This window comes from Nicotiana tabacum, chromosome 17, assembly GCF_000715075.1.
Source record: "Nicotiana tabacum cultivar K326 chromosome 17, ASM71507v2, whole genome shotgun sequence".
In the NCBI taxonomy this organism is placed as follows: domain Eukaryota; kingdom Viridiplantae; phylum Streptophyta; class Magnoliopsida; order Solanales; family Solanaceae; genus Nicotiana; species Nicotiana tabacum.
In genome coordinates, this window is record NC_134096.1 from 138,685,224 (window position 1) to 138,709,820 (window position 24,597).

The 24,597-nt window shown below is 35.2% G+C and overlaps 4 protein-coding genes across 5 annotated transcripts; 1 reads left to right on the forward strand and 3 right to left on the reverse strand.

Annotated features, from left to right (window-relative positions):
* Positions 1 to 23: 23 nt before the first annotated feature.
* On the reverse strand, positions 24 to 7,902 carry LOC107793059 (protein S-acyltransferase 10). Its single transcript, XM_016615338.2, has 11 exons — positions 7,574 to 7,902; positions 7,355 to 7,469; positions 6,702 to 6,776; positions 6,497 to 6,568; positions 6,205 to 6,345; positions 4,786 to 4,819; positions 2,754 to 2,863; positions 1,977 to 2,063; positions 1,199 to 1,282; positions 576 to 641; positions 24 to 347 (listed from the first exon to the last, which is right to left on the reverse strand). Exons 1-11 carry the CDS (start codon positions 7,668 to 7,670, stop codon positions 170 to 172), a joined length of 1,059 nt encoding a protein of 352 aa, XP_016470824.1. The 5' UTR covers positions 7,671 to 7,902; the 3' UTR covers positions 24 to 169.
* A 2,045-nt stretch (positions 7,903 to 9,947) lies between these two features.
* On the reverse strand, positions 9,948 to 12,352 carry LOC107793056 (uncharacterized). The gene is made up of 2 exons (XM_075235916.1): positions 11,110 to 12,352; positions 9,948 to 10,285 (listed from the first exon to the last, which is right to left on the reverse strand). Exons 1-2 carry the CDS (start codon positions 12,350 to 12,352, stop codon positions 9,948 to 9,950), a joined length of 1,581 nt encoding a protein of 526 aa, XP_075092017.1.
* A 4,321-nt stretch (positions 12,353 to 16,673) lies between these two features.
* LOC107793055 (GDSL esterase/lipase At5g33370-like) lies at positions 16,674 to 21,035 on the forward strand. 2 transcript variants are annotated; one of them, XM_075235188.1, is made up of 6 exons: positions 16,677 to 16,755; positions 16,882 to 16,979; positions 17,223 to 17,374; positions 17,460 to 17,687; positions 18,197 to 18,446; positions 19,425 to 21,035. In XM_075235188.1, exons 1-6 carry the CDS (start codon positions 16,724 to 16,726, stop codon positions 19,652 to 19,654), a joined length of 990 nt encoding a protein of 329 aa, XP_075091289.1. In that variant the 5' UTR covers positions 16,677 to 16,723; the 3' UTR covers positions 19,655 to 21,035. The 2 variants fall into 2 exon arrangements, with proteins under 2 accessions (XP_016470821.1, XP_075091289.1); XM_016615335.2 differs by having other exon boundaries at positions 16,674 to 16,979; positions 19,425 to 21,026.
* Positions 21,036 to 23,682: 2,647 nt separating this feature from the next.
* On the reverse strand, positions 23,683 to 24,333 carry LOC142172137 (uncharacterized). Its single transcript, XM_075235917.1, has one exon. It carries the CDS (start codon positions 24,331 to 24,333, stop codon positions 23,683 to 23,685), a length of 651 nt encoding a protein of 216 aa, XP_075092018.1.
* Positions 24,334 to 24,597: the final 264 nt, after the last annotated feature.

Here is a 24,597-nt window from a genome sequence, read left to right on the forward strand (position 1 = left end):
GCAAAACCAATGCCGCCCAAAAATAGGAAAATATACTGAAATCACATAGAAATGCCTGAATTGGATATCTCCATAATGTAAAAAAATCGATAATACAATCAAATGGCTATTGTAAATTTTCACAAGTGTACAATCTAGGGAAAGCTTAAATAGGATACAACAGAAGTGATTAACAGCAACATCGAGAGGAAAAGATATCCGAGCATGTATACGGTCTCAGCTTATCTTCAAGTTCTTGTGCTGTTGGAAGCGGTTCCATCCTATATTTGCTACTTTGGACACAACAGAACTCGTACAAATTTCTGCATGCTCCTTTACTAAATGGATAGACTCTTTCAGGAATGTTACTGCAAATCAATGCAAGTTCAAAATTAAGGCTCAAGGACAAGACAAATTCCTGATGAGAATACATGCCTCCATTTGCTTTTGTTATATAAATTAAATTAAATCACTCAAAGATGTTGACCATATCTGTAACTAGCATTGTCAGAGTACTAGCTCAAAGGAAAAACGGAGATATACCTGCCTCTACCCAGTAAATAGAATCACACAAGAATTTAAGGGAAATAACCAACCTCAGATATTGGATGCGCCGTCGTCTCACAAGCTCATAAGTGGTCTGATTTGTCAAAATTAGGTAGCTGGTTTAAGAAACATAAGTTCAGTCACTTTGGCTAAAGGAGAAAAACAAATATCTGCGGGAATAATATAAGCACAAATATGTCGGCTGACCAAACTTAACATGTCAATTTAGTTCACTTTAAAATGTGGTAGATTTCATTTTCAATTTTCTGAAGATAAACTTCAGAAAATCTTCATATTTCCCATCTTATTAGGCTAGCAACCTAACCAAGCCAGATTTTACTCGCAAATTCTAAAGTTTGAGTAGCTTAGTGTAAATATGTTTCTACCTCCCTCACAAGACTGAAAGGCGGTAACCAGGCTTCCTATTCCATCTTTTCTTTACACGAGATATAGATTATCTTAAAGAAATCATTACATCCTTTCCCATAATTATAAACCCTGCAAGCCAAACAGAGGGTTCCAGATTCCAGAATCCCATATAACCCTTTTTTTTAAAGGGGACTAACACACATAATTTTAAGAACTTAAAATCTAAAAAACTTCAAAAAATACGCAATTATATGCCAGGCAATGCTAAACAAAGAGTCCATATTCCAGTAAAGAGAAATCTTACCTATGGAAAAGTAAGAGGAGGAGAAGAAAGATGAGGCAGAAAAACAGAGTAACTAGCAGCATGATCATAATTGCATATAACCACCTGCAATGAAGCAATTATAGCATTTGACTTCAGATTCAATTAAAGATGAAAGCAGGATATAAGTTTCACAACAAGGCTAGTCTTTTTATGGTGGTATGTGTGTGCATTCAACAAACACATGTAAATAGAGATAAAAACAATAATCATGTCCACACCATCTTGACACATCAGCTTGAGCTTTCATGAGGATCCAGGCCCCTTCTTTAACTACTGTTTCCCATAGTTATTTTGTCTCTTGAAATTGGTTTTTGCAACCTTATACAACCAAAGTAGTGCCTTCTTCAAGCTTCTTACTTCTCAGAAGAGGATAAGATATTTCAAACAACAAGTCAAATATTCCAATATGCGCATGTTTACATTTCACCAACTGAAGCTTTTGATTTAGGAAGAATATACAATAGTCGACAGTTTTTAGCTTCAGCTAAAGCAAATGAATTTTATGAGTTGGCATCTTTCAATTTGGGTAGGAAAACTAACAAGTTCACAGGGTTCCCCTAGTTTTTTTGGTTGGGGGACAATGAAACATATTATCCTTCTCAAGTTCTCCTGATGCTCCCAAACCAACATCCATCTTTATGTACTTCAGGGAAGCAAGATATCATTAAAGGAGCAGAGGAGAAACATGTTTAAGGGCAAGAACCAGAGGCTAACCAGAAAAGCTCTTAAAAGATAAAGCATCATGAAAAGTTCATACCAAGGCTTTGATATGTCAGACTTCAAGAATTGAATATATAACGTGCCAGTCCAAAGGGATAAGGCTGTTTCTCCACAAATGTACCACCTGTTATATCAGGCAAGTAAATAAACTAGCCGAGACGATTTGCTTAAAACTCTAAAATTAAAGAAATAACATGCAGTGCATATGCGTCCCGACATGTAATATAAGCAGTTATTACCAGTTGAAAGTTCAGGAAAATCAAGCATCCTCACATGCTCCGTGCGTGTTTATAGATGAAGAAAAATACATATAATTACGAGAAAGTACAATATTACAAGTCCCCTACTAGTGTCTCTCATTGTGGTCTTAATACTAGAACCATGATCATGTCACTTCCACAGAACATATAATAATGAATTAGACAAATCAAAGTACATATATCTTCCAAGCCCACAAAACCAGTTCAACATATTCTTACAACAATCTTTAAAATGAACCAACATCCTCTTATAGGTGTCTTGAACTGATGAACTCTTCTGACAGGGATATGTCCCACCAATTCAAGCTAAAATTGAAGCCTCTTCATGAAAGCAAGAACCTCGAATGATACTTTAAATTCATTGCTTAGCAAGATAACTATGTTAGTATCATTTCTGGAAATGACATCAACAGTACAAGTTTTATGTTTTTTTTTAATATTTTTTTCGCAGGTACAAACAAACAATTTCAATCAAAATTGCAAGATTAGTTTACCGAACTGCGAGCAAGATACAAACACTGTTGGTGTATCAACTTAGTAGCATGGATGCTCACCAAAAACGGCAATGATTACCCTGTCCTATGCATGTGCCAAGCCAAACACAGTGATGATCAAACTGTAGAACACATTTGTCACAATCATGACAATGTTTAGCTCGTGGAGGCTGCAAATCAAGCAGCGTAAAAATCAAAATCTGTTAAACATAACTGCACAAATGTAGATTAGTGGAATTAAAAGTTCTAGGCACTTAACAAGACAAATAGTCACTGGATAAGTCCCATTATAGAAATTGATCTCCTGACATCAGTAACTTTCCACAAAATTACTAAGATAACCATAAAGTATATTGGATAAGTAGGAGTGCTAATATTAGGATAAGTACAACAGCTGACCTATAAATCATAAATCAAAAGATCATAAACCAATTGAAACAATTGAAGAATATATCTGCACTCAGCCTCATCTCAAGGAAAAGGGTTTAACAGAGGAAATCAGATATTGCAAAAGCTAAAGAAAAAGAACTAGATATGAAAACATGTCCACAAGTTTAGGGCATTGCTTATGTACAGGTGCTCACCAATAACTTTTTAACACACGCAGACAACAGCATCAACCCCCCCCCCCCCCCCAAAATTAGTAAGGGTTTGTTACTATGTGAGCACTGGAAGTGGAAGAGCTATTTGATGAGACCTTCATCAGATGATTGTACAAGAAGGAGCTAGATCGATTAGAGAGAAAAAAAAGGTAAATCCTTCTCCTCTTTGACAAGGGGTTAGCGAAAAAAGGGAAAAAAAGGAGCAAAAGCTCTAGAGTCTAGACATGGTTTACGAAAAAAGATATGTTCAACAACGATATGAAGAAGTCCCGGCCCTCTTTGAGTCTCTCCCTCACTCTTTCTCCTCGTTCTCTTCTTCCCCACCCTCTCTGTCATTCCAGAATCCAGATTCATCTTCAATATAGATACCATGTCCTACTCTCGAATAACTAAAAATTGTCTTATCAATTTTGATATCCTGATTAATTTCATCAAACCTCATTTCTTCTCTTGCATTTTGTTTTAGATATTTCGGGGCAGTCCTAGGAAGAAGAAGCACATTACACCATCAATGGAGTTACACATGTAATCAATGGCCTCTTTTACTTTAAAGAGCATATCTTGCATATTTTGCAACTTGTCTATTGGCGAGATAATGCAGATCTTTTTTTTTTAATAAAAAACATTACGTTAATTTTTTTTCTTCTGAAGGTGGGTAACATTACGTTAATTTTTTTTCTTCTGAAGGTGGGTTTAGTTTTTGGATCTAGTGTCAATGGAGCTTCTTGTGGAGGAATTAAAGATTATTTCAAAGTTAGATTTGCCAAGAAATATATGCTCTTAAGTTGAAAGAATAGTTGTTTAATGGCGGGAAGAATTTCAGCTTAAAGACACAATTTATCCATCACGAAGGAAATTGAAGCTAAGGAAATGGGTTGAAATCCGTAAAGAGAGAGCTTGCAGCAAAGGAAATTAAAATTCGATCCTTTTTCCTTAGAGAAACGTCATGTGTAAAGGAAGAAGACAATTTGATGACCCAAAAGACGAAAAGGCCCATTAGCTCATTTGTTGCTAGTGTGTTAATAGGGGTATTTTGGGTAAAACAAAAATTGGTAAAATGCTAACATACTACCTTCATGTAGTATGTTAGCAAAAAGCCCATATATATATGTATGTAATGTATATTTAGAGAGGGAGAGAGGGAGAGGGAGCAACTAATAGTTTGGTTTATCTCATAAGAATAAACATATCAAGGATGCAACGATCATAACCTGGGAAATACAAGGAGCTTCAAAGAGAGTAAATAGTATAATAGAATATCTTGGAAATATAAGATGAATGTTTACAACAGAAATATATGTTAGCACCATGTTAATGTCACAAGATTGCCTCATTTCCTTCTAAACCACCTAGGTAGTCAGTAGTATGCTTCCAGATCACGTCACTTATTTGGTAATCCAAAAATACTCCTATTATCATTAAGGATTACCAAAAGTACCAAAACACTTACTTTGCAGAAAAATAAAGACAAAGAAAGGGGGAGGTCCTACCTGCACAACATCACAGTAAGTGCAAGTCACACTTCTGGAAAAGAGAACAAACATTAGTTAGTACGGGAAACTGATGCTTTTGCTAATTGAATCTTACAATCTATAACTACACAACCAACATGGAGTCATAATTCTATCCAAAGGTGGTGCAAAAGGGAACATTAGGAAAGAAAAAACTAGTCTAACATTCGTATTTTTTCTTTTTATAACTGAGAAATCCCCAAGGACTAATGGTGCAAGATTGAAAACTTGGTGGATAATGGGTCTGCTCCTCTACCCTTCTCCACAACTACCAGGCTTTTGTCGGAAGCAGGGTTCAAATCCATGTCATGCACTTAACCCACACATCGCGTGTTGCGCTCTTACCACTAGACCAAAGGTTGGGGGCAAAATTCACAAGGTAAAATATTTCCCCAGCAACTGACTTAATCACTATCAGAGTCCAAGTTTACCTTAAACCACAAGAAGAGCTAAACTCATTATCTAGGACAACCAAGAGAATTTACAGAGGAGAAACTTATGCCAACATCTTCCACAAGCTAAGCACTCAGTATCTACAATGAATCTCTAACTACTTCCAGAAATGATGAACAAGCAAGGACGCGTTATTTGACATAAACTCATGACCAGAACTAATGACAGATTATGTACACCAGCTTCCTAATAAATTCATCTAGTTTCACACCAAAGTTTATACTAGTATTTTGAAGGGGAAATGACCAAACTTGACACTGCAGGCACTTGTATTACATGTCTATTAGTTATGGCTTTAAATGACCCAATAATAACACATCTCAATAATAACACATCTCAGCAGAAAGTTTCATGATATTTTTTTTGATAATATATAAAAAAAAATATCATGAAAGATTCTCCTGAGATGTGTTATTATTGGGTCATTTAAAATGTTGTCCTTTGTTATTGAATGAAAGATTAGGCATTTCTCAACATTCTTAGGAAATCATACAGGGTAGTTACAGCTTCTCCTTCATATAAAAAGCTACTGCACACCACAGTTAGCCACTTCATTGGAATATACAGTTAGCCAATTGGGGGTATCTTATGATGCTGAGATGCCTTCTATATCTAAAACTATTAACATTTTTCTTCCAGATCTCATAGTTATATAAGCATCACACTGTTGAAATGGATAATGTGTTATAACAACTTTTCCATCACCATAAATTGTCCCCTATATCCTCCCAGTCCAACAAGTGTCATGAAATATAATAAAAGTAGAATTCAAATGATTGAATCAAACCTTGATATCCTTGGTTCAAAAATAATTTAAGTTAAATCGAACCACAATGTAAGATGAACCAAATAGTGCTATGGTAGAGGCTGCAATATAGTAAACGAGCAGCTGCTTTAGAGATAACAAGAAAAGCATAAACATGGTGTTATTCAAGTTATCCTTACCTAAGAGATGTTCCACTAGGATACATATCCATAACCAGCTTTGTCCAAGCCATCGTACCACGGCCTAGGAGATTCCTTCCTAACTGGTTCCTGTCGATTGTAACAACTACATCCATTTTTGCTTGAAGCGGGTTGTCTTTGCTTGATAATTTTACATCACAATAGGCAGAAAATAGTAGCAATTAGATAAGCCTGCAGAACTCTCTACATATTTACACTGAATATTTCAAAGATACCAGGAGAACTAATAATTTACTTTCCATGTAATGAACCAGAAAGGAAATTCTCTTACTTTGAGGTCATTGATGCCCTATTACGCGACATATCTGCCTCATTGACAACTCTCATGGCATCAAGAACGTAGCTACAAGTTCAACAGAAATTTTAACTGAGCACACAAATGCAACTTTACCGGCCCTTCAGTGAAGTAGCACTGAAGCTAGTAAAGACTAATAAATGGATAGTAAATCAAAAGGTAGAAGTGTGCATGAAATTACCCAGGAGAAGAACCAGAGGTGATGAAGTATTGAGCTAGTGTAGCAGCAAACAGCAGCAAATATATAATTGTGTACCTTGAAAGCAAGGAAGAGGGTCTCAGTGATTTTAGTAAAAACACCTAAATAAAAGTTAAATCTCTAAAAAATCATTAAGAATGGTCAAGATAGGGCCATTTTATTCGATTCCATCATTTTCCTTTTGAACCAGAGACTTATATAAATAGGATATATCTGTTTCTGTTTCCTTTTTTGGTCAGATTATCCAAATATAGAAAGAGGTCATTCTTTTTAAATTAGTCTAAAAAGTAAGTAGCAAGCAAAAAGACTCAATTTCATTTGTTCAATGCACTGTATCATGACAATCAATTCCTTCATAAGTTAGCTGCTAATGAATTAGATGAATCAAACAATGAAGTAAAGTGAGAGCACATTATTAGGTGAATAAAGACCCAATTTTTGCACTATATTATTGGTATTTGCCCTCAATCAAATCAATTCCTTCATAAGTTAGCTGCTAATTCCGGAAAAAAGACTCATTTTTTCACTGTATTATTGGTATTTCTCTCATATAAATCAACTCCTTCATAAGTTAGCTCCTAATTCTGAAAAAAGACTCATACTTTGTTTTCAAGAAGCAAAGAGAGAGCAATTACCATGGCTCTTGTTTAGTTTTGTGAATCAAATCTTCGCCAAAGACAAATATAACGGCCACATAGATCAAGTGCAGTATCACCAACGCTATTCTCAAGCAAAAAGTCGATCTCCGAGCTACAATTAAACAAGCAAAAGTTAATAATTCAGGGTTAAAAACTCCTAAATGTAAATAAATGAAAATAGATGAATTGAAACAGTAAAAACGAAAGAATAGTTACCGGGATCGGAAAGACACGGGAAGAAGTGGAGACAACGGTCGGAGAAACGATCCAATATGTCGCGTGAGAGGCCGCCGCCGCCGCATAATGCTCCCATTTCTCCTTTTTTAAAATAATCATTCACTTGATAACACTTTTTTCTTCAATACACATTCCTTACAGTTCTCTGTTATACAATTATGCGGCGGCCTGAATTATAAGCTGCTGCTTAGTGTTTTCAGTTTAGTCAGGACTTACCGGAGAGTTGAAAAACAACAAATCAAGTCTAGAGAGATAGAGAGAGAGAAAAAGAGTTTGGCTTCGGTCATCTGACGTTTGGAGCAATGCCTACTGAAATGACGAATTAACCCCTTTATTTCTTAAATGCAACACTAGGCCTACTTAGCCAAACATTATTGTTGGACAACCAAAAAAATAATTATAAGGTGTTACTAAAAATATTTAATATTTTAATAAATTATATATTTATCAGTTTTTACTAAATAAATATTTATTTGTCAAAGCTTTATTTATAACTTTAACAAAGTAAGATTGAAATATTATCAATCTAACAAAAAAACTCGAAAACCCTATTAACCCGACAAAATCTAAACTAATCAATGGGTTCTTGCCCAGTTTGAAGAAGATAGAAGAAGAGAAAGAAGAGAGAAACATAGTGATAGATAGGGGCGTGTAAGGAGAGAAGGAAATGATTCTATTCCACTTAATTCATCTGTACAGTGAAGGAGTATATTTATACAAAGTAATTATACTATATTCTAACTAACTCTAACAGCTAGGATTAGTAGTTAATAACTAATTAACTAACACTAAGAAATTACATAACTGCCCTTTCTCCTTTGGCTATGTTATATCTTTCTCTGCACTCCCCCAAGCTAGGAACTGAAAACACATTGAGAACACCTAGCTTGGAAGAAAGATATTCATGCTGCATCTTATTGAGACCCTTAGTTAAAATATCTGCAGGCTGTTCTTCAGTAGATATGTATGTTGTTTTGATTAGCCCTTGCATGATTTTTTCTCTAATGAAGTGACAGTCAATCTCGATGTGCTTTGTCCTTTCGTGATAAACATGATTAGCTGCAATTTGCATTGCAGCTTTGCTATCACTGAATACTTCCACAGGTAGTTTGAAATCAATTTCCACTTCTTTTAGTAATCCAATTAGCCAGATGAGTTCTGCCACAGTTGCTGCAAGGCTTCTATACTCAGCTTCTGTTGAGCTTCTTGAAATTGTGATTTGCTTATTTGATTTCCATGATATTAAGGAGTCTCCAAATTTGACTAGATATCCTGAGACAGATTTCCTTGAGTATGGGTAGGCAGCCCAGTCTGCATCACAATATGCTGAAATATTGCTGTTGAATTTGCCGGAGAGTAGTATTCCTTGTCCTGGACTGTTCTTGATGTACTTTACAATTCTTAGAGCTGCTTCCATGTGAGATTTCATTGGTCTTTGAAGAAATTGACATAGTGTTTGTACACTGAATGAAATGTATGGCCTTGTCATTGTTAAATATAGGAGTTTACCTATCATCCTTTGATAAGGAGTTGAATCTGACAGTTCTTCATCCACCAATGTAGTAGGCTTAGTTTTTCTAAGATGTTCATCATATTCTGTTGTTGTGAGTTTCATATTGACATCCAGTGGTGTAATTGCTGGTTTAGCAGCTGCAATACCTGTCTCAGAAATAAGTTCCAAAGCATATTTCCTCTGATGCATAAGTATTCCTTGTTTTGATCTAGCAAACTTTATACCTAAGAAGTATTTCAATTCTCCTAGGTCTTTTATTTTGAAAGACTGTTGCAGATTTGTTTTGGTTTTCTCTATTAGTTTCAGACAATCACCGGTAACAAGCATGTCATCTACATAAATCAAAATTATTGTAATACCTTCTGTAGTTTTCTTAAAGAACAGAGAGTGGCCATATTGACTTTGCTGAAATTGAGAGCTCAGTAATGCTTTTGTTAGCTTAGCATTCTATTGTCGTGGAGCTTGTTTTAAACCATACAAGGATTTAATAAGTTTACACACTTTATTCTCCCTCTGACTTGTGAATCCTTGTGGCAGAGTCATGTATATTTCATCAAGTAAATCTCCCTGTAAAAAGGCATTATAGACATCCATTTGATGTATATGCCAATATCTTGTAGCAGCTAAAACCAGTACAATTCTTACAGTCTTCATCTTTATGACTGGAGAAAATATTTTTTGATAGTCCATTCCTTCCTTTTGGCTGAATCCTTTGGCTACTAACCTGGCTTTAAATATTTTTACTTTACCTGATGCCTTGTATTTGATCTTATAAATCCACTTGCACCCTATTGGAGTCTTACCTTCAGGCAGCATTACTATGTCCCATGTGTGGTTGTTTTATAAAGCTTCAATCTCAGCCTTCATTGCATCCACCCATTTAGGATCTTTCACAGCTTCTGAATAGAAGGTTGGCTCAATAATATTTGAAGCAGCTGTCAAATAAGCTTGATACTTGGAAGTTAAGTGTTCATAGGTTAAGCACTTTGATATGGCATAAGGTTCATCATGGTGAGCAGTTAATGACACAAAATCTTTCATCCAAATAGGTGATTTCTTTCCTCTACCAGACTTTCTGATATCTGGTTGATCTGAAAGATTAGTAGGAGCAGTCTGTGGTGTTTGAACTATTGATGGTTGTATGATTGATATCTGTTGAGTAGTTGGCTGTATGACTTCTGCAGGAATAACTTTAGAATGCTATGTGTGAGCTTGTGTGAACTCTGACATTATAACACCTTCTTGTTGAGTTATATGCATGTGATTTTCTGTAGTTGTAGTATATGTGCTTGAATCTGTGGTGTGGAATAAGATGTCTGCTATGTTGGGATGAATAAATAAAGACTTGTTGTTGTCTTGCTTGTTTTTAAATGAAAATATATCTTCTCTGAATTAAACATCTCTGCTTACAAAAAAATTCTATCTATTAAATCATATAGCAAATATCCTTTTTGAGCTGCAGCATATCCCATATGTATAGAAGGTTATGATCTAGGCATTAGTTTGTCATTTTGTTGAATTATCTTTGCATAACACAAATAGCCTATAACCTTGAGATGTTGTAATGCTGGTTTCCTGCTATACAATCTTTCATATGGGCTCTTATTATCAATAATAGAACTAGGCAGTCTGTTAATAAGATAGACTGCAACAAGTACACAATAACCCCAAAATTTGATTGGTATTTCAGCTTGAAATGTGATAGCTCTAGTGAGTTCTAAGATGTGTCTATATTTTCTCTCAGCTACTCTATTTTGCTGAGGAGTATATGGACATGGCTTCTGATGAATTACTCCTAGACTATTAAACAGATTTCCACAAACTGAGTTAACAAATTATGTACCATTATTTGTTCGAACTGTTTTCACAGTTGTGTCAAATTGTATTTTCACAAAAGCAAAAAATTATTGTATAATCACACACACATCAGACTTCATTTTCAGCAGGAAAATCTATGTCATTCTAGTAAAGTCATCTACTACAGTTAAGAAAAGTGTGTTACCATCCATAGTAGGAACTTTGTAAGGTCCCCACAAATCCATATGAACCAACTCAAAACTAGCAGTTGTTCTAATACTACTGACAAGAAAAGGGTGTCTTGTTTGCTTTGCACAAGGGAATATACTATATAAGTCTATTCTAGCAGACATATCTTGTATCTTTTCTGATAGTAACTTCTTGAAGACAGTAGTAGACACATGACCAAGCCTTCTATGCCAAAGATCAATGTCACTTGAGCTAGTCTCTTTATTGACTTCTGTCTCCATTGTGTTTAGATTAATTGTATTACTTCCTGGTATTGTTTGTCTACTGAGAATGTACAGACCAATGTCTTCTCTACCAATCGCTTTCACCCTCCCACTGAAGAGTTCCTGAAATACACAAAAATCAGGAAAGAAAGCAACTGAACATTTCAGCTCCTTGGTTACTTTAGAAACAGACAGAAGATTATATTTGAATTGAGGAATGTAAAACACATTAGTTATTGTGTTTTGATCTGATAAAGTACTAGTTCCAATATGAGTAACTTGAGTAGTTTCTCCATTAGGTAGATGTACTTTCTTTGGCTGGCTTGTTTGAACTAATGAAACCTTATTCAATAGTTCTAGATCAGCTACCATATGGTTTGTGGCCCCTGTGTCTATTATCCACTCTTGTAAACTATCAGAAGTTAACAAAGCATAAGGTATACCAGCTGCATTAGCTGATGGAGTTGCTGAAGCAGAAATTGAGTTATCTTTGCTTAGAAGTTGCACAATATGGTCATACTGTTCTTTGGTGAATGTGTAATTACCCAGCCAAGAATTGTTGTTCACTTGCCCAATCAAATGTGAGCTATTAGTACTCACAACACTACTTGTCAATTGAGAATTTTGTGAATTGTTCTCATTCCAATTCCCTTTTGGCAGCTGATTCTTTTGAATACTCATATCAGATAACACATTGTATGCACTATGAGTATTTGTACTCTTATTTCTTGGTCTGTATTCTGGAGGATAGCCTACAATCTTGTAGCAAGTTTCTTTAGAGTGACCTTTCATTTTGCAAAACTCACTGAATAGATTGAAATTCTTCCTGGTTTTCTGAAAATTTCCTTCAGTCTTGGTGTACATTGCCACATCATATTGTCCAGTTCCAAATGTAAGATTTGCTCCTAGTAAACCAGCATTGGCTGCGATTGATTTTTGACTCTCATCACTGATTACCATAGCATATGCTTGGTTAACTGTTGGCATTGGACCCATCAACAAAATCTAACTCCTAGCTTGACTATAGGAGTAATTTAACCCCATCAAGAACTAAAACAATTTTAATTTTTGTAGATGAACTACAAAGTCTCTTGACTTTGGACAATCACACCCAGGAGCAGGAACCAAGGCTTCAAACTCCTCCCACAAGTCTTTAAGCTTTGAAAAATATGCAGACACAGATACCGTTCCTTGGCTAAGTGTGCAATTTCTTTATGTAAATTGTAAGATCTTGAACCATCTATTTTATCAAACCTTTCATGCAAATCATTCCACACGGCTTGAGCACTTGAGGCATACATTATACCCCCAAGTAAACCACTACTAACAGAGTTCATTAACCAAAAAAGCACAATTGCATTTACCCTTTCCCAATGATTCCATATATTTTCTGGGAAACTTTCTTTGGAACAAGTTCCATCAACTAACCCCAACTTATTCCTTCCTAATAATGCCATTCTCATAGATCGAAACCAGAGAAAATAGTTTTCAATGCCAGTTAACTGAAACAATATAATTTGTATACCACTTACTTCTGATGGGCTCAAAAATAGTGGATGATTGTAATAAATTTCTGGAGCAGATGCATGCAAACGTCCTTGATTTGAATTTGAAGTCTGATTTCCAGATGGGACAGATTGTTCATTAATCACTATAGCAAACAAGATTCCTTCAAGAAATTGAACAATCAACAATTGACTTAAAGCTTTGAATAATTTGCGGAAATGAAGAACAGAATCAAGTTTCAAGCTTTGTGAATTAGCTCGAGTGCTTTGATACCATGAACTAATCAATGGGTTCTTTCCCAGTTTGAAGAAGAGAGAAACATAGTGATAGAGATGAGCGTGTAAGGAGAGAAGGAAATGATTCTATTCCACTTAATTCATCTATACAGTGAAGGAGTATATTTATACAAGAGTAATTATACTCTATTCTAACTAACTCTAACAACTAGGATTAGTAGTTAATAACTAATTAACTAACACTAAGAAATTACATAACTGCCCTTTCTTCTTTGGCTATGTTATATCTTTCTCTACAAAATCGAACCAATCCAAACCAATATAATTGGTTTGGTTTGGTTTTAATAAAAACTGAACCAACCCAGTGCCATGTATACCCCTAATTTAAGCCATAGTTAGGGCCTCGCTTTAGTCAATTAAATCTTAGTCATTAATTTTAACCTATTTCATGTGTCCCTAATCTAAGCTGGAACTTGAGGATATGGAGAGAAGAGAAATGGAGAGGAGTCAGATCCTTAGGGAAGTTACATTTTCATGTATCTTAATTTAATTGAGTATAAGTTTAAGTTTAAGAATACTAAGAAATATTTTGAATTTTATAATTTTAAATTAAATATGTATAGTATATTATATCAAAAATATATTTCGAACCTTGTAGTCTTAAAAGTAATATGCCATTTCAATAAGGGAGTGTAAAATGAAAATATGGACATTAGCGGAGGGGTTTAGGACTGATGTCAAACTTCCAAAGTTGCTCCTTGTGAAATGAGTTCTTTTCAAATGGAGTTTCAGAAAAAACATTTTAAGAACGTAATAGTTTTTAAATGGAAAAATTTGTTAGTATGAAATTAAAGAAACAAATTGAATTTGACTAATCTTTCCATAAAGTACTTTTGAGAATCATATTATTACCAAGAAAGACATAAAAATTCACTTTACAATTTGTATTATGTTAATAGATAAATTTGTAAGTATTTAATAAGAAACTTTATTTAAAAGACTTAATTGATTGATTTAAAATGTAAAATAATAGTATAAATTAAGGAGATGGAGAAGAAAGCGGCATTCAATATATGCTCAACTATCATATGCATTTCCAGTTAAACACATTAATCCATATCAAGAGTGGGTGGAGCAACCAATTCAAGAATGGAGATTGTTTGTAATTGTTAAAAGATCACAATTCGAACATGTTAAGTTGTTAACCCAATCATATCTGTTTTCTTCTATTTAAAAAAACGGACCTCTTCAAGGCACGGAAAATACTTCATTTTAGAAAAATAATAATGAAGTCTTTGAGAAAATCTAATTAGTTAACATTTTCACTTCTAATTTTCGTAATACTGTGAATCGCATTAGTTATGTGTCATGCTTGCTCATTTCGAACATTGACCGTGTTTTAATGATTTACAAGATTATGAAATTTAGCAATATTCATCAACATTACTGGAGTGCACGTTAATTTTGGAATTACGCCTGTTCTTTCTATCTTCCATCATGATATGTATTAGATTTTCATATTTGGCAATGTGCAATTGAACTTATTTTCTTTTGACTTAAGTAGAAATAATGATGAAAAAACGGATCTTAACTTCACATTGACTTGGCACATGCAATGCTTTTAGTGGCTTTAAGAAAACAAAATAAAAGATGCAATATGTCAAGGATATTCTATAATTAGATATTCTGGACATGATTAGCTAGAAAGGACATATACTCTTAGTAAAACTGAAAAGGATGTACATAGTTTTTAACTAGAAGCGATCTCGTTCAGACAACGTAACTAATACTCCATTTTGTTCATGTCGCCGCGACGTCAATCAACTCTAGACAGATCTTCTTTATTTTGTGTACATATTATATTAATACGACACATGTTGTCCATATTCATCAAACTAATATCCCTATGCTGGTTTGTTGTCTTTTTCAACTGTTTATGAAGGAATGACAGGGGTATCTTGATATTATTTACCTTTTTAATGGTCTAAAAATGAATTTTCATTGAGTATGTTTGGTATAACAGATGTTATTTTTTACGAGAAATATTGGATAACTTATGACTATTGAATTTTATTTACTATATATGTGAAGTCACAAAACTATCTTTTTTTTAATGTAAAAGTAAAATTGAAATATATATACTCATGGTATAATCAGTGACGGATCCAGGATTTTGGGCTCGTGGGTGTTTAACTTTTCTTGACGTACAGTTACTACCGATCACATAGTATAAGTGCATAATTATTTGAACATAACGGTAAAAAAAGTTAATAAAAAAACTCGTATTAATATTATAAACGCGTGTAACGAAAAATGCAACTGGCGAAAATTTTTTTAATGGATTTTGCCACTCTAGAGGAACTATTTGTTTTTAGAAGGGTCGAACTTTGGAGTTTCTTTCTTTCTTTGTTATAGAGAATTACTAGGTACAATACAAAATAAAAAATTTTATAAAAAAGGGGGGAAGGTAAAAAAGAATTCAGGGAAAAAGTAGTCTGGGATGAAAATAAATAAAGTAGTAGTATTGGATAAAAAATGTAGCTACTTGATAAAAATTTAAAAAGGAGACCTAAATGGGGTAAAGGAAGAAAGCAAACTTAAGCCTACTATGAGTGAGTTTCGAACTCCCAACCCCTCACACTACTAAAACAGCCACTATCCTTGCTTGACCAAAGCACCCATCAGCCTTTTTGTTATCTAGGTGCTTCCTGGTTTAATATATCAAACACCTCACATTTTCTATATAGCTAACATAGGCTATGTGATAAGGTTAGTGGGTGCTGAAGCACCCAAGTTTAGTATGTAGATCCGCCCATTAGTATAATAATAGTATATTCTATGAGTTATAGAATATACTTTGGTGGTTTGGTCATGTGAGGAGGAGGAACACAGACACCCCAGTGAGGAGGTGTGAGAGGTTGACATTGGAGGGCCTACGGAGAGGCAGAGGTAGGCCAAAGAAGAGGTGAGGAGAGGTGATTAGGCAAGATATGACGCAACTTCAGTTGACCGAGGATATGACCCTCGATAGGAAGGTATGGAGGTCGATGATTAGGGTAGTAGAGTAGGTAGTCTAGAGTGTTCATAACAGTAGTATTGGCACGCAGTCTTGCTTTCTGTTGGTAGTAGGTTTCTGTTATCTTCTTTCATTGTTGATCACCTTACTATCTTGTTGTTTTTATTCTGCTTTTATATGGCTTTTGGTACTGTCACTTCTTGTCTATATTTTCATTAATGTGGTGCTTATGCTTTCCTGAGTCGAGGGTGTATTGGAAACAGCCTCGCTATCCTCACAAGGTCTGGGTAAGGTCTGTGTATACATTACCCTCCCCATACCTACGGTGTGGGATAATAATGGGTATGTTATTGTCGTCGTCGTCCATGTGTTATAGAAGTACACAAGTTTAATTTAGCGAGGTAATTAAACCAACTGGCCTAGGGTTGATGATGATATCATCATAAGATTCTTCCCACGTTGAACACGGCATTTTTTAACCTTTTGCTCATGTCTATTTTTTCCAGACGTAATTATAAATAAGGTCAGAAATGATATGTAGATGCAGCAACTACTCGAACTGAGTGAAACAAGAAGGAGAATACCTCGAGAAAATTTAAGCTCTCATACATGGCGAAGCTAGGGGATCTTCTCTTGCATAGGTTTAAGATTTTGCTGTTATCTGTTGTTATTTGGTCAACAAAGTTGGTCATGGCAGATGTACCAGCTATTTTTATATTTGGCGATTCGACTGTAGACGTTGGAACTAATAATTATGTAAATGGCAGTCTTGCTACAGCTAACAATCCTTACTACGGAATTGATTACCCACACCACATTGCTACAGGAAGGTTTAGCAATGGCTATAACCCCGCGGATATCATTGGTATATATATATTCACTATTTCCTTTCTAAAATGATCAGCTCTCTAAAACATTTTTTGCTATTTTTAGTGCTCACTATAACAATGATTACGCAACTTTTTTGTACTTCGTTCATGTGACAGTATTATTCCTTAAATAGTTAAAGATGTTTTTTTGGTCTATCATTTTATAAGTATTTTGAATTATTAACTATATACGTAGCGTAGGCAAATCTAACAAAGAAATTAAATGATTGATTGTTTAGCGACGCACTTGGGTAATTATACGGAAAGCCCGCCAGCCTTTTACGCCTTAGTTGAGAAAACGTCTACAACATTTAAGAGTAGCATACTTCGTGGTGTCAACTTTGCATCAGGAGGATCTGGCATTCTTGATGATACTGGAACTCCTGGATTTGTGAGATCTCAATTATTTCTTACTCCAATCTTCTTTTTCTCTGCATTTATATATTCTGATGATATTTAAATTTTGAGTGTTCCAGCATCATGTAGTATCGCTTACTCAACAAATAGAACAATTCCAAAGTGTATGCGGGAACATCACAGAAATATATGGAGATGACGACATAGCTTCAAAGCTGCTTGCAAATGCCTTCTACCTTATAAGTGTGGGAAGCAATGATTTCTTCGACCAATTCCGTTACAACTACAATATATCTGCACCTGAACTCATCACATATCTCAGTGATACCTTTGCCAATCATTTACAGGTTAAAATATTACTATGTTCTTTCCCATCTCTTAAATCTTGGATTAATCTTCCTTTTTTCCGACCTAGCATTTTACGATTTTCTGTTGGAAAAATAAAAAAAGAATATTCTTGAATGCAACCCCTTCCGGCAAAGTAGGTCTTAACTAATTACATTCTACGTGCATTTGGTACGACGTAAAATATTTTTTACGAGAAAATCATTTTGGTGCTTAGTTACCCGAAAGTATTTTTTTACGAAAATGACTTCCTTCACTTATTAGAGTTATTATGTAATTTTTTTCAGAATTCACCAACGTAACCAATATTACTAGAAAATAATTTTTAGGAAAATATTTACCAATAGACTGTTTTCTATGGAAAATAGTTCGTCACACCAGACACAGCTTTAATTTATCGATAGAGTTTTGGTAGTTTATATTTTGTATTTTCTCTTACTGCAGTATTATAATGTTCTGATTCCTTGTACTATGAAAAGTTGAAAGACTTTTTTGGTTACTATAAATGCAGAATCTATATGATCTGGGTGCAAGAAAATTTGGAATTGTTAGCATTCCAACAATTGGATGCTGTCCGGCTATACGTAGCGTAACACCTGGTGGTGCCTGTAATGAGACACTTAATGATTTTGCTCAATCATTTTATAATACAACGCTTAGCTTGCTGCAAGAGTTCAGCTCAACAAATCCAGGAGTGAAATTTTCACTTGGAAATTCTTACTTGATGACCAAGGGTGTCATTGATAATGCAGTTGCATCAGGTAATTATTGATATATATAACTTGGATCAGTTTTCAGATTAAATCAAAGAATAAGTGGGTGCAAACTTGTGAATATAACCTAACTTGGGGTCGGTTCATCCCCGTTTGGACGTAATGAATTAATCGGTTGATATTTGAACATGGAGATATTTGAAACACAGATTTATAAGTTTTTCTAGATTTCATTCACAAATTTTCAACTGTATTTTATTATCCTTCAAAATTCGGGTTGCATCCATGGCGACACGGCATGGCCCATCCTTGTTGGCGTGAGTGTGGGATCCATAATGGATTTGGGGTACTTTGACTACATTCTATGACTGAGAAGTATAAATTAATTGGGTATTTGATTTGATTTTTATGTTTATGTCATATATATAGTTATATAAAATTTTAGAATCGCTTTTCCTTTACGCGAGCTATCTTATGAATAAAATAATAGGTGTTTATAAAGAATAAAGTTTTATTACTTTTAGTTCAATAACTTTAACTAATCAAAATATATATTTTATTATTGTTCGTATGCCGATACCCATATCCGCACTTGAAAGCGTACCTCTTAATCCTAAAACTTATGCAATGAAAAATACGATATTTAGACCGTACTCGTAACAGATACCTCCACCCGAATCCAAGCAACATAGTCACCATCAACGTCAAAACACGGATACTCGAGATAAAAATATCCTAAATCCTAATTAATCCTTGGAAGTTGGAAACTCGAGATAAGAACTATCTCCATTCTAAGTGTCGGTTTAGCCACAAAAAATCGGTTTAACACAAGTGTTAGTTTAGAAAATAAAGAAAACATTAGTTATTGTTTTCAAATCTACTGTTGCTCCTATAAATGATCCATACAATTTATTAAAGGAGTCTCTCAACTATAATTAATAGGAGTACTAGTATTAAATAATTTTCGTAATGTGTGTATCAATACATTAAAAATTGAGTAGTAATTTTTTATTTATGGTGGCGTAGGTTTTGAAGAAGTTGAATCAGCCTGCTGTGGGACAGGACCATCCAAAGGAAGCAGTAAATGTACTCCAAAATCTGATCTTTGCGAGAAGCGCGACAAATACTTGTTCTGGGATTGGTTTCACCCAACTCAGAAAGCATCTGAAATGGCAGCTTTATCTCTTCTTTACGCAACTGGGCAGGAATTTGTCACACCCCTCAACTTCAGTACATTGGCAAGTATTCAGCTGTGAATTGTTATAACGTACTGCCGAAAAGCAAAGAAATTACTAAATAAAACACAGCAGCTAGTTCGCACTGAGGGATTACGCTACGTAGTAGTATTTCACACAATTGTCAAAAACGTTGACTTTGGCTTACCAAAAATATAAGGAGTAATACAGTAGATAATTTTGTTCGTTTTGGAAAAATAATACATGGCCATTTTTTTTTAAAATTTTTTTCCCAGGTTGACCTGGGGGTGTTAAATATTATCTGAAATAGAGTACAAGAGGGGGGCTTGACCTTACCTCAATAATACAACACAAGGATAAGAACAAGTCTTGTTCTTCAAAAAAGGAGCAGTAAAGAGGACTTATTATGCTCCTGCTCTAATCCAAAAAAGTTAACTTACAAAGAAATTTGCCCTGTCATATCTAAGTCTTATGCATGGCAATTGGCTTTTGTCCAGATGATATGGGCCTTTGACACCTGTAGGAAGTTGCTGAAATGAGTAATAGAAGGAGCCAACATCACTAGTAGAACCAATTTTGGCTAATTGATCGGCTACTTGGTTTGCTTCCCTAAAACAATGGCGAGTTTTGATATTAGCATGAATAGAAGGAGCCAACATCACTAGTAGAACCAATTTTGGTTAATTGATCGGCTACTTGGTTTGCTTCCCTAAAACAATGGCGAGTTTTGACATTAGCATGGTTCAATATTTGTAAGATTTCATCAATGATCTTGTTCATTTTATAATTGTTCGCTCTCCTGCTAGTGATCATCTGAGTAATAGTTAAGGAGTCTAGTTCCAGGATGAGTACTCTCTGTAGCCATTCCTGATGCACCAATCAGGCCCAAATTTGGCAGGTTGTGCTTCTGCAACCATATTATTGTTGCATAGAATGGGGAAAGAGAATGCCATTATGAGATCTCCCTTATCATTCCTGAGTAAACCTCCAATACCTGCTTTTCCAGTTCTATTGATAAAACTTCCATCTGTGTTCAACTTTATAGACCCATGTTCAGGAAGAATCCAACAAACAGTTGTACACCGAGGAATAGGCTTCAATTTGATAATTTCTTCACAAAAGGAGATCCAGGGTAATGTCAACTTACATGTAGGAAAAGCCTTAGCCAAGGCAGTTTGAATCATCCAGCTAATTTCTTGAACCATTTTGAATAAATTAAAGTTTTTCTTATCACCATACTTGCAATCGCATCTTTGTTTCCAAATTTCCCAGCAAATAATAACCAGGAAAATTTGAACAGTAAGTTTATGAACATCATTAACGGTTTTCTATTGCCACCATGAGTTTATCAAACTCCTGATAGTGCCTTGATGATATTTGATCCCCAATGGACCACTGAATAGCTTAAAAATAAAATTAGCCGCTTCATCTTTCACAAGCACATGTAGCATAGATTCTGCGTCTGGGTTTCTGCAACAATTATATCTTGAAACTGCTTGATTTCCAAACTTAGTGGTAACTTCATCAAAGGGTAACTTTCCCTGCCATAGTCTCCATGTAAGGAAAGAGAACTTGAAAGGGATTGAATTGTGCCAAACTTTATGAAGGAAATGATTTTTAGGTTTGCAACTTCTAATCTGCTGCCATGCCGATTTATTGTTGTACTTTCCATTGTCTGTAAGATCCCAATAGACTTGGTCTTGAAGGTTTTGTCTTCCAATGTCAATAGTTTCAATGTGCTTTACCAGGTGATCTGGAAGAGTTTTCTGGAGCTTTTCAAGATTCCATTTTCCACTAACCATGAAGTGCTTGACCAAAGTCTTCGTGCTTTTGGTAGTTTGAGGGACCGCCGCTTCTAAAGGAACTTTGCCCATCCAATTATCCCACCAGAAGCTACATGTGCCGGAGTTCACTTGCCAGACCATAAAACTTTGGGCCTTTGTTCTTACTTGTGTCAAACTCTTCCACAAATGGGAATTGCCTGAAACCCATGCTTTAGAGGTAGGATGAGCTCTAGTATAATACTTGTGCTTCGCAAAGGTCGCCCATAATGATTGTATTGATCGGAATCTCCACTATCTTTTAGTAGCCAATGCCTCACTGAATTCCTGCATACTCCTTACCCCTACCCTTCCTTCATCTATAGGATAGCATAGATTTCTCCATGAACTCCAATGATATTTCTTTTGATCCCCGGTGGAGCCCCAGAAGAAATTGGAGAAGTGTTTCTCCAGAAGTTTAAAAGTTTCCTTTGGCGGAAATAAAGCACTCAGAGTGTAGGTCAGTAATGCTTGGAGGACATGTATTATCAGAACCATCCTTCCTCCATGAGACAACATTCTACCCTGCCAGCCATTTAGCTTCTTAATAACTTTCTAAGCCATGTTGTCAAAGTATTCTATTTTCTTTCTTCCTACATAAATTGGGCACCCCAAGTATCTAAACGGAAAGTCTTTATCCGTGAAGCCTGTGCAGTCTCTGATTCTTTTAATTCTTGTAGCTCCTGTCTTTGGTGCAGTTAGAAAGAAACTTTTTTCTTTATTGACCATTTGTCCTGAACTTTGTTCATACTTCTTAATTTGATGCATTATTAGCTTGATGGATCAGCGACTCCCACTGCTAAAAATTACTTTATCATCTGCATAAGCCAAATGGTTAATTAGTGGACCATTAAGTGACATAGAGAAAGGAATAAGTTATCATAACTGTGACGTATATTTAGAGATCTTGATAGTACTTTAGCAGCTATAATAAATAAGGATGGGGATAAAAGGGTCTCCCTGTTTCAAACCCTGTGAGTATATAAAGAAGCCAGTTTTTATTCCATTAACAATGATAGAATACCAACTATTAGAAATGAGCCTCAGAATTATATCAACCCAATGTTCCGAGAAGCCAAATTTTTGTAATATATAAGTTACAAAATGCCAGGCTATTCTATCATATGCCTTGGCTATGTCCAATTTGATCACAACATTACCACCCTTATTTGGTTGAGAAATAGAGTGAATAATCTCCTAGGCCAGTTACACGTTCTCTGTAATCAACCTATCTTTGACAAACCGACTTTGGTTCTCGGAGATCAAAATAGGGAGGAGAGGATTAAGCCTCAAAGTCAGGATTTTAGATATAATTTTGTTGGTAAAGTTGTGAGACTGATGGGTCTAAATTCTGAGAAGCTAGAGGGAGTATCAACTTTTGGAAGAACCAAAGATGAGTGGGAAAAGAACTTAGTGAAAGGTTTTCCCGGGAAGAATTTCATAACAAAAGCAGTGATATCATGTTTTATAATATCCCAACAAAATTGAAAAAAAGTTCCATTATAGCCATATGGACCAGCAGAGATCTCTGCACTCAAGCTAAAAATTGCATTTTTAATCTCATCTTCTGTTGGAAGGGCAATAAGATTGATATTGTCTTCCTTAGACACACAACTAGGGATACAATCTAGAATAGAGCTGTTAAGAACGGGTTTGGGAAGATTGAAGAGAGCTTCAAAATGTTTGATAACAGCTTTTTTAATCTTATCCTCCTTCTGGATCCATTTCCCCCTATGATTCTTTATTCTGTTTACTTTGAAAATAACTGGTGTTTGTATCTCCGTTTTTAAACCATTTCACCTGAGTCTTCTGCTTTAGAAGGGCCTCCTGTAAACCCAACCACTTGACATATTCAACATGAATTTTGTTAGCGTCACCCATTCCATGGTTTGTATTATTATCAATGTCTAATTCCTCCAATACCTGGATCTTCTCTTCCCATACCACGACCTGCTAGTTTATGTCCCCTATGTCCTGCTTGGACCATTGGCTTAGCCTCTTGCTAAGTGCTTTCAATTTGGACTGGAGTCTCCACATAGAGTTTTCATGAATAGAAGAATCCCAAACCTCCTTAACAATATCAAAGAATCCAGGAATTTTTACCCAACAATTCAGAAACTTGAAGTAATTAATGTTGTTGTGGTCGCTATCATAGCTCTTCATAAGGATAGGTCGATGGTCTGAGCCAGTTCTGACCAAGTGCCTTACAATATTGTTCTGGAACTTCTGAGCCCAAAGATCATTAATGCAAATTTTATCAAGCCTTTTCTATATTCGCTTTCTAGGCCTTCTGTTATTACACCAAGTGTATTTTGGGCCAGTGAATCCTAAGTCTGTGACACCACAGTTGTTAAGGCAATTAACAAACTCCAAGCTTCTATATATCCTATGAGATTTGCCTCCTAGTTTTTCCCCCGGATCAGCTATGATATTGAAATCACCACCTATACACCAAGGGCTATTGATAGACATGCTAATATTCTCCAGACTATCCCAGAGATCTTTTCTTTCTGCTGCTGTACATTTGGCATATACTGCAGTAATAAAGATATTAGACTTGTCAAAACCCTCATTAAATTTGATGGTAATATGTTGGTCCTCATTAACAATGATAGTAGTGTTTAGATGATTTTTCCAGAAACACCATATCTGACCATTGATATTAGATATGCATGCTTGAAATCCCAAGAAATTCCTGTAGCCATCTATTTTCTCCTTTGAAATAAAGGGTTCAAAGATTGCTACAAACTGGGCATTGTTTATATGTATTAAATGTTTGAGCCGGTGAATGACTTTCTTGGACCTAACTCCTCTGATGTTCCAGTAGATTGCTTTAATCATAAATAACTTGTGGTGAGTTCCCACTTTTTTGTTTCCTTCTTGAAGAAGTTCTTGTTTTGTTTTTGCTCCTCTTTCCATTTTTTCTTGTTTCACTTCTTCCTCTTATTTGTGTAGAGTCACTTTCCCTAGTAAGGTCTTCTTCGAGGATAGGATGCGGCTCTATATGCAATCTATCTTCCAATCCTTCAGTTTTGTGTACATGCACACTATCTTCCAATACATGGCCATTTGTATTGTAATAACCATTGTTACTGAAAATATACTCGAGAAAAACAACATATATATTTGGTCTATTATATTCTATCTCTTTCCTGCTTGGTTTTTTTGTTAACTCTTGAATCC

Coding starts and splice junctions, on each gene's coding strand:
- LOC107793059 (XM_016615338.2), bottom strand. CDS start 7,670: ATGGGAGCATTATGCGGCGGCGGCGGCCTCTCACGCGACATATTGGAT. Junction 6,346..6,496: donor AGGGCATCAATGACCTCAAA/GTAAGAGAATTT, acceptor AAAATTATCAAG/CAAAGACAACCCGCTTCAAG. Junction 642..1,198: donor CTCCTCTTACTTTTCCATAG/GTAAGATTTCTC, acceptor TTCTTAAACCAG/CTACCTAATTTTGACAAATC.
- LOC107793056 (XM_075235916.1), bottom strand. CDS start 12,352: ATGGGTCCAATGCCAACAGTTAACCAAGCATATGCTATGGTAATCAGT. Junction 10,286..11,109: donor CAAAGTTCCTACTATGGATG/GTAACACACTTT, acceptor TTATTCCTGCAG/AAGTCATACAGCCAACTACT.
- LOC107793055 (XM_016615335.2), top strand. CDS start 16,724: ATGGCGAAGCTAGGGGATCTTCTCTTGCATAGGTTTAAGATTTTGCTG. Junction 17,688..18,196: donor CCTTTGCCAATCATTTACAG/GTTAAAATATTA, acceptor CTATAAATGCAG/AATCTATATGATCTGGGTGC. Junction 18,447..19,424: donor TGATAATGCAGTTGCATCAG/GTAATTATTGAT, acceptor ATGGTGGCGTAG/GTTTTGAAGAAGTTGAATCA.
- LOC142172137 (XM_075235917.1), bottom strand. CDS start 24,333: ATGGAAAGAGGAGCAAAAACAAAACAAGAACTTCTTCAAGAAGGAAAC.